Source organism: Periophthalmus magnuspinnatus, chromosome 11 (genome assembly GCF_009829125.3).
Source record: "Periophthalmus magnuspinnatus isolate fPerMag1 chromosome 11, fPerMag1.2.pri, whole genome shotgun sequence".
Lineage (NCBI taxonomy): Eukaryota > Metazoa > Chordata > Actinopteri > Gobiiformes > Gobiidae > Periophthalmus > Periophthalmus magnuspinnatus.
The window spans coordinates 31,258,338-31,268,286 of NC_047136.2; the positions used below are offsets into that span (position 1 = coordinate 31,258,338).

General features: G+C 51.5%; 1 protein-coding gene across 1 annotated transcript in view; it reads right to left on the reverse strand.

Moving 5' to 3' along the window:
- Window positions 1–357: 357 nt before the first annotated feature.
- The window catches only part of ppp1r9a (protein phosphatase 1, regulatory subunit 9A), a 137,465-nt gene continuing 127,873 nt past the window's right edge, over window positions 358–9,949 (reverse strand). The window contains exon 20 of the mRNA XM_055225249.1: window positions 358–946. Within this exon, the coding sequence (XP_055081224.1) occupies window positions 800–946 (147 nt within the window). The 3' untranslated portion in view covers window positions 358–799. The remainder of the gene's footprint in view (window positions 947–9,949) is intronic.

A 9,949-nucleotide genomic window follows, 5' to 3' on the forward strand; every position in this document is an offset into this window, starting at 1 on the left:
CACTAGCTGAGGGTCCATGAGCCTTTTCCCCTGGGTCTGTCCAAAATGACTCTGTAGTGAGATGAGGGCTTATTTTGTGTTATTATTCCAGGACTGAAATGTCAGACCAGCGTCTTTGCTTTAGGATAAATGTGTTTGAACATTTTTTGTTATTACTTTTAATGCCAAATTCTGGATTATGTAAAATATCAAACACCCCAAAGTGAGACATGAAGTTTTATTATTTTATCCAACGTCTGCCTCCTGAATCCTCATGGTTTCCTTCATTTGCTCATGTTTCCTCCATGGTGTCCTTCACTTGCTCATGTTTCCTCCGTGGTTTCCTTCATCTGCTCATGTTTCCTCTGTGGTGTCCTGCAGTCGCTTGAGGGATGAGGAGAGGAATCAAGGAGAAGACAGTGAGGAAAGAGAAACGAGACATTCTGCAGCAGCTCAAGGAGGTGGTATGGGCAATCCCAAAGGCTGATGTTTACATGAAGATTTGGTTCACAAACAGACCTTTCTCAAAATGGCACAGAAGAAGATTTTGGAGGGTTTTTTTTTTTTTTTTTTTTTTTTTTTTGAAGATTCCATTTTGTTGTTAAATAAACCGTGAATAAATAGTTCCTTGTCATATGGCTAAGACCAGGAGATTCAGAGAGGGCCGATGAGTAGCCTCTCAAACCTCTTCGATCTCTTACACCAGGCAATGCCCCTCCAGTAGATATCCCTCCTCACTGGCAGGGCAGGCTGGTGTCCCTCAGGGACCAGTGCCCCCTGAGCATGGTTGTAGGTTTAGTCAGCAGGTGGTGCTGGCCCCTCACTCCGTGTCTTCCGTGTCTCTCCGCCGTGTCTCTCTCGGATGTTCTTGATCATGGTTCCATCGGGTTTTCTCAACCAGAACTTTGAGCTCCTTGATCTTTTTCTTCATCAGAGTGCGGTCCTGGGATGAGCTCAGCCCCAGAGCCTGTACAAACACAAATAGTGACAGAAGATTTTGTATGTAAGATCTGTCTTTTTGTGCTTGTATCTACTATATACTGTAGTTATAATCTATGACACCCATGGATCATTATTATAATTTGCACATTTTAAATCACACTAATGATCTAAATGGTGACATACACTTTAGAAAACTGCAGTGCCCAATGGGAGCTGCACGAATGGCTACCCTGCATCCCTGTCAAAAGGCTTGTACACGCACGCTTACACACGCAATGATTTTTAGTGGAAGGGGTTCTACCCCGCACAAAAGGGGGATTTCATTATTAACAGTATTATGCTTTAGTGTAACATTATGGCCATGTGCAGGTGGGGCCTCCACTACCTCAGATAACTTAATTTCAATAACAGGTCAGAAGTGTTCAAACAAAACCAGTCACGCGACATTACCTCAAGTATGTACTCCCACCGGAGAATCCAGAGTTTTTCGTGTACCATTCCACTTATTTAAACATCGGGGGACTCCGTTAACTTCTTTGGTAGACCCTAACTCTTATCACTGGTATGTGATGCCCGGACAAATTGACAATTCATGGGGAAACGTAGCTGCATACTCACGTAATGACTGGACCCCATGGTCCTCCACAGAACTAGCTAGTAAATGGAAAAACATGTTAACTTTAACCAGGACTGCAACCCATTTAGTAGTAACAATAGATTTCACACAACAAGCAAATGCTTCTGAATGCACAGTATTTAGATTTTATGTATATGTGCCCGGACCATCCCGTGATTATTACGCCGACGCAATTATATGTCAAGATCCAATCAGAACTAACAAGACTAGTCCCTATATTTCTGTTGGTAGATTAGACCAAAAGACTAAATACATTCAAGTTCTGGGCCCATCCCAATTTACTTCAGCAGAATTTGTTTATTCAGCTACTGGCACTCAAGTACAATCTAACATTTGGCTCCAATCCGCGCAAAATGTTGCCTTAGGTATAAGAGAAGACTGTGTGGTCTGCCTTAATGCAAGGCCACGGCTGCAGTTGGTCCCAGGCATTTATGAGAACACATCATGTGCATTGGAGCTCTCCTCAAGGAACAATTCCAATCTATCCTCATCATGCAAACAATTAGGCCCTATCTTCCCTATCCTAAAAGCTCATATCCAACCTCCAATTTTTTACACTCCCAAAGTGGGTAATTTCACCTGTGTCTCCAGTAGCTGTCCTGAAAGTTGTACAGATTGTAGGCATGTAGGCTCTATTGACCCTAGCATGTTGTCATGATGTCAGTTTCCCTGTCCTCCCGTGCTCTCTCCCCCTCCCCTACCTGTGTGTCTGGAGCTGGGTGGAGTGCCTGACTCCTCCCGTGCACACCTGGGGTGCATCAGCCTAATCACCACCACCTGCTGCTGAGTACAAGAAGGCTTGGCAGTCTACACTCGGTGCCAGACCGTCCGCGTGTAAAACGTGAATGTTTCTAGCTAAGCTTTGTTATTTGGTACTTTCCTGCAAATGCTCATTTGGATTTATGCACCCTCCAGATTCCTGCCTCCACTCGCCCAGCTCCTGCCGTCACGTTCCAGTCCCGGTATCGCCTCCTGCTCGTCTCGTCTCCGGCTCGTCTCGTCTCCTGCTCGTCTCGTCTCCTGCTCGTCTCGTCTCCTGCTCGTCTCGTCTCCTGTCCGGTCCTGGTCTCTGGTTTGTCGCCCGCTCCCCGCTCTGGTCTTCGTCTGCTCCGCCCGCCCTGGTACCGCACCTGCTTCTATCCCCGTCCTGGTCCTGTCCTGCCCGCCTCTACCTGCACCGCACCCGCCTGACCCGTCTCCCGTTCCCCGGTTCCTGTACCTGCTCTTGTGACCTGTTTAAAGACTGCATTTTCACCGCTGTAAATAAACACTGTTAAAACTGCTCTGGTCTGCATCCTTTGGTCCTATCCGCACCGTTACGACAGAACGGTCTGGCCACTATGGACCAAGCAGGCTCAGATCCGGACCAGACGCGCCGCCTGACGCACTCTCACCCCGAGGCGGTGCTGGGTCAGCATGAACAATCCATTCGAACTCTATTGGAGCTAAATCAGACATTGTCCCAGCAGGTGGCACAGCTTAACCACCAGGTGGCCGCGCTCCTCGTCACCCCGCCTGCTGCAGCTGGAGCGCCGCCACGCCTCCCGGAGCCGAGAGGCACGGATCCGGAGCCGTATGCTGGACAACCTCACCTCTGTCGCGGATTCCTGTTCCAGTGCGAGTTCATGTTCCAGCAATGCCCTTCTCGTTTCAGCTCGGGGGCCACCAAGATCCGATATATATGTGGATTACTCCGGGGCAGAGCTCTCCAGTGGGCAGAGGCGCGCCTAATGAAGACGTCTGTGGATAGCCTGGATTTTAATGAATTTGTGTCCACGTTTAAGCTGGTGTTTGACCACCCGCACTACCAGGACAATGCTGCCTCCCGGTTATTGACTCTCAGCCAGGGCTCCAGGACGGTAGCGGATTATTCCATTGAATTCTGGACACATGCGGCGGAGCTGGACTGGACGGACAGCGCGCTGCGGGCTGTGTTTGTGCGGGGCCTGAACGAGACTTTGAAAGATGAATTGGTTTCCCGGGACGAACCCCCCGACCTGCGGACCCTCATCTCCCTCACTCACCGTATAGACAACCGCCTACGGGCTCGTCGCCGAGAGAGACGCCGGTCACCGGTCCCGCCGGAGCCACGCGCTGCCCCGCCCCCGCCGGATGAGCCCATGCAACTCGACAGGACCCTTGTGTCGGCCGAGGAGCGTCAACGGAGGCGTCGTCTGGCCGGGGCTTGCCTCTACTGCGGTGAGCGCGGACATTATGTGGTCACTTGCCCAGTTCGGCCAAAAGGGGGGGCCCACCAGTAGCACTGGGAGTACTGGTGGGCGAGCAACACATCCTGGACTCTTCTAATAGACTGCGGCTCAGCGCCACCCTGTGCGTTCGCACAGAGACCTTATGCGTTTCCGCCCTTATCGACTCCGGGGCTGAGAGGGACTTTATTGATGCCCAAGTCGCGGAGCAGCTCGGGGTCTACCTGGAGCCCCTCGAACGCCCCTTAAATGCCCAGGGGCTCAATGGACGTTTTCTGGGGCACATCACTCACATCACAGAACCTGTCACCGTGATTCTGTCCGGCAACCACCAAGAGAACCGTCAGTTTCATGTCCTGTCCTCCTCCGCTTCTCCTCTGGTCCTTGGTTACCCCTGGCTACGCGCCCACAACCCTGTTTTCGATTGGGCCAGGGGCGGAGTTTCGGGCTGGAGTCCCGATTGCCACGCCAAGTGCCTTCGGTCCGCCCTCCCTCCGGCCGGGAGGTCCGTTCCTGTCGCTGATCCGTCCCCAGACACCCCCAATCTGTCCTCGGTGCCTGCTGAATATCACGACCTGGGGGAGGTTTTTAGCAAGAGCAAGGCCCTCTCTTTACCGCCCCACCGTCCATATGACTGCGCCATTGACCTCCTGCCGGGTGCCCCACTACCATCTAGCAGGCTATATAACCTGTCTAAACCTGAACGCGAGTCAATGGAGGACTATATCCGTGGGTCCCTGGCTGCCGGAATCATCCGCCCGTCCACTTCACCCGTGGGAGCGGGGTTCTTCTTTGTGGCTAAGAAGGACAAATCCCTGCGGCCTTGCATTGATTACCGGGGTCTGAACAATATAACCGTAAAGAATAAATACCCGCTTCCCTTACTGGACTCGGCATTTACGCCCCTCCACGGTGCGACCATCTTCTCAAAGTTGGATTTGCGGAATGCGTACCACCTGGTGCGCATCAGGGAGGGAGACGAATGGAAGACGGCCTTCAAGACACCCCTGGGACATTTCGAATACTTGGTTATGCCCTTCGGTCTCACCAACGCCCCTGCCGTATTCCAAGCCCTCATCAACGATGTGCTCCGTGATTTCCTTAACCGATTCGTCTTTGTTTACTTGGATGACATCTTGATTTTCTCGCGGTCCCCCCAGGAGCATCATCAGCACGTTCGCCAGGTTCTCCAGCGCCTCCTCGAGAATAAACTGTTCGTGAAAGCTGAGAAATGCGAGTTTCACGCAGAGGAGGTCAGCTTTTTGGGCTTCATTGTGGGGCGGGGCCAAGTAAGAGCTGACCCTGAAAAGATCCAGGCTGTCACTGAGTGGCCCGTTCCTACCAGCCGGAGACAGCTCCAGAGATTTATCGGCTTTGCCAATTTTTATAGACGTTTCATCCGGGATTTTAGTAGGGTTATCTCGCCCTTAACTAAACTCACCTCTCCTGCTTTGCCGTTTGCCTGGTCTCCTGAGGCGCAGACAGCCTTCGAGAAGCTTAAGAGACTATTTACCTCCGCTCCCATCCTGCACCAGCCCGACCCTTCACGGCAATTCATCGTGGAGGTCGACGCCTCCGACTCGGGAGTGGGGGCCGTGCTTTCGCAGAGGTTCGACCCCCACAACCGCCTCTGTCCCTGCGCCTTCTTTTCCCGGCGACTGTCCTCGGCCGAGGTCAATTATGATGTGGGGGATCGGGAGCTCCTTGCCGTAAAGCTGGCCTTGGAGGAGTGGCGCCACTGGCTCGAAGGGGCGGAGCAACCATTCATCGTCTGGACCGACCATAAAAACTTGGAGTACATCCAGTCCGCCAGGCGCCTCAATCCCCGTCAAGCTCGTTGGTCCCTCTTCTTCAGCCGCTTCAACTTTCTCCTCACCTACCGCCCCGGATCTCGGAACGTCAAACCGGATGCCCTCTCCCGCCAGTTCGCCCTGGAGGATAGCCCGGTCACCGCAGAAACAATTATCCCCTCCTCGTGTGTGGTGGCCGCGGTCCATTGGGATATCGAGGACACCGTCCGAGAGGCCCAGACCAACGACCCCGACCCAGGTAACGGCCCTCCAGATAAACTGTTTGTTCCCGATTCTGTCCGGTCTCAGGTGCTCCAGTGGGTCCATGCCTCCCGTTTCGCCTGCCATCCTGGTGCCGGTCGCTCTCTCTCCCTCCTCAGGAGACGCTTCTGGTGGCCCACGATGGACACAGACACCCGGGCTTATGTCGCCGCCTGCCAGGTATGTGCTCGGGCCAAGGCCTCCCACTCACCCCCTTCTGGTCTCTTGCATCCTCTCCCAGTTCCTCGTCGCCCTTGGTCCCACATCGCCTTGGACTTCGTGACGGGCCTTCCCCCTTCCCAGGGGAACACGGTGGTTCTCACCATTGTGGACCGCTTCTCCAAGGCCGCCCATTTCGTTGCCCTGCCTAAGCTCCCCACAGCCAAAGAAACTGCCGACCAGCTGACCAGTCATGTCTTCCGACTCCACGGCATCCCGGTGGACATCGTGTCCGACAGAGGGACCCAATTCACCTCTCAGGTATGGCGGTCTTTCTGCGACAGTTTGGGGGCCACGGTTAGCCTCACGTCCGGGTTCCATCCACAATCTAATGGGCAGACGGAGCGGGCCAACCAAGACCTGGAGTCGGCCCTACGGTGCACAGCCTCCGCCAACCCCGCGACCTGGAGTACTCACCTACCCTGGATAGAGTACGCTCACAACTCCCTCGTGAGTTCCGCCACTGGTATGTCCCCCTTCGAGGCATCGCTGGGATATCAACCCCCTCTCTTTCCCACGGAGGAGAGGGACCTCGCCGTCCCGTCTGTTCAGCGCCATCTCCAGCGCTGTCGCCGGATCTGGAAGAAGGCCAGGGCGGCCCTTCTTCGGGCTGGAGCGCGCACTAAGGCGACGGCCGATCGCCACCGTGTCCCGGCGCCCGTATACCAACCTGGCCAGATGGTTTGGCTCTCCGCCAAGACGGTCCCGCTGAAGACGGACTCCCGTAAGCTGTCCCCCCGATTCCTGGGACCGTTTAAGATCATGAGGATCATAAATCCATCGGCGGTGCGCCTCCAGTTACCCCCGTCTCTCCGGATTCATCCGACCTTTCACGTCTCCCAGGTTAAACCAGTCCGGACCAGCGACCTGTGCCCTCCGGCCGATCCCCCACCGCCCGCCCGAGTCATTGACGGCCACCCGGCGTTCACCGTCCGCCGCCTGATTGACGTCCGTCGCCGTGGTAGGGGCCTCCAGTACCTCGTCGATTGGGAGGGTTACGGTCCGGAGGAGCGATCCTGGGTGCCCAGGGCACGCATTCTGGACCCCGACATGGTGAGAGACTTTCACCGCGCTCATCCTGACAAGCCTGGGGGTCCACCAGGAGGTGGACCTTAGGGGGGGGGTACTGTCATGATGTCAGTTTCCCTGTCCTCCCGTGCTCTCTCCCCCTCCCCTACCTGTGTGTCTGGAGCTGGGTGGAGTGCCTGACTCCTCCCGTGCACACCTGGGGTGCATCAGCCTAATCACCACCACCTGCTGCTGAGTACAAGAAGGCTTGGCAGTCTACACTCGGTGCCAGACCGTCCGCGTGTAAAACGTGAATGTTTCTAGCTAAGCTTTGTTATTTGGTACTTTCCTGCAAATGCTCATTTGGATTTATGCACCCTCCAGATTCCTGCCTCCACTCGCCCAGCTCCTGCCGTCACGTTCCAGTCCCGGTATCGCCTCCTGCTCGTCTCGTCTCCGGCTCGTCTCGTCTCCTGCTCGTCTCGTCTCCTGCTCGTCTCGTCTCCTGCTCGTCTCGTCTCCTGTCCGGTCCTGGTCTCTGGTTTGTCGCCCGCTCCCCGCTCTGGTCTTCGTCTGCTCCGCCCGCCCTGGTACCGCACCTGCTTCTATCCCCGTCCTGGTCCTGTCCTGCCCGCCTCTACCTGCACCGCACCCGCCTGACCCGTCTCCCGTTCCCCGGTTCCTGTACCTGCTCTTGTGACCTGTTTAAAGACTGCATTTTCACCGCTGTAAATAAACACTGTTAAAACTGCTCTGGTCTGCATCCTTTGGTCCTATCCGCACCGTTACGACACATGTGTTCTGAAAATCTAACCAAAAACAAATCTTTTACTCTTTTTATTAAAGCAACGTGTTGATGTATGGTGGTGGTGCGGAAGTTATACACTCAGAGGACATATGCCAGGTAATTGGACTGGTGTGTGCTCATTGGTTTCTCTTATCTATCCCGCTACCATTATTGTTAATTCAGGTTCACATACCACACACACCAGATATCAACGTGACACTATCTCTGATGTAAATCATGCTCTAGGCCCTAATCCAACATATGTAGATGCTATAGGTGTACCACGTGGTGTTCCAGATGAATATAAACTAGTCGATCAACTTGCTGCAGGGTTTGAAAATCTCCCATTCATTAGTGCTATATTTCCTATCACTCCTAACAAAAATGTAGATTGTATAAATTATCTCCATTACAACTTGTTGCGTTTAACCAACCTGACCACATCCTTAGGCACAGCTATGGCTGAACAATTAGACGCGGTATCCAGAACTACTTTTCAAAATAGAATGGCCCTAGTTATGTTATTAGCCGCACGGGGAGGGGTATGTTCTTTGTTCGGAGAACAGTGTTGTACATTTATTCCTAATAATACTGCTCCAGATGGCTCCATAACCAGAACTCTTAAAGGATTCCAAATGTTCTCAGACACAATCACTCACTCACTCACACATTCTCACTCAGGTGTTAACAATCCCCTAGACGAGTGGTTCTCCAAAATGTTTGGCTCTTGGAAACAAATAGCAATGTCAATGGCTACCACATTAGTAATGGTGATTGCATTATTTGTCTTTTGTGGTTGTTGTTGTGTTCCATTGATCAGATCTTTAATTGAACGTGTCATTCAACGCGCTGTAGGTGGTCAGCTTAAACAATGCTTAGGCAGGAGGAGGTAAAACCCACAGTACCGGCACTGGCCCCACCGTATTAACTTTAAGGAAACATATAAATGGTGATCTATAAAAATAGATCAAAAGGGGGAATGAAGGACGTAAACATCATTGCTCATAATATTAGAGATTTAATTCAAGGAGGTTTGGGACTTGCATGCAACACTGCACAAACACACTCCATTCTTGCATTCTTATTGCATATCAAAGCACGTACTGTGAAAATAGATTGTGTAGCATGGTCTCTTAGATTAAGCTATTAAAGATGACGCTGAGATAAATCAACAGGATAAGTGATGAGCAACAACTCCAAAATTAGGTCACACAGGTCACACCAGCGAGGCCGGGAGGAAGAAGAAGATGTCCACACCCAGCTACTGAATATTCATGATTTATGTTTAAATGTGGCGCACAGGGTAAGGCACTCAGATCAACACGGGAGCGCCCCTGAGATCTCCGTGCACGTACTAGGGATAGCATTGCGCCGGACTTGTATTAGATTGTATGCATTAGGGAATAAACCTCTTGTGAGTCTATTCTCTGGTCTCCAGTGATTCTTCTGATCGGATAAAAGGAACATGCTAACAGTTGCCATAAACGCCATCACAACAAAGAGCTGTGCAATTGTGCAGTTACAAGTTTCAGCTTGTCTCTCACTTTACTCCCCCTTCAGAGCACTATCACAACACAGCTGATGTGCAGTCTGCTAATGAAACTGCACATCGCATCAGGCAAGTTGTGTTGTATTGTTTTGTATCATGCTTTTGTATGTTTATGGGCTATTGCCTTGCAGAAACATGGGTAGGCTTGTAGACTGAGCATTGAATAGAATCGTACTGCCTCCATAAGGTGGGTTTGAATAGGGCCCAGAGGTTGCTGGAATACGTTGGCAGTAGGAGTGCATGGTGCTGAAGAGGAATCACAGCTTTTTTGATTAGGTGAAATGTCCATACCTGCATGGACCTGACATGGAGCTATGGAGGCAAGTCACCTGTCTTTAATTCAAGGCAAGTTACCTGTCCTTAATTTCAATAAATATAATTATATATATATATATATATATATATATATATATATATATATATATATATATATATATATATATATATATATATATATATATATATATATATATATATATATATATCACCTAGCCCTAGATACATTAAACTACTTTTTTGATGAGGGAGCAACGAACGTTATAACATGGCAGAAAGTTCCAAAAAGTTGAT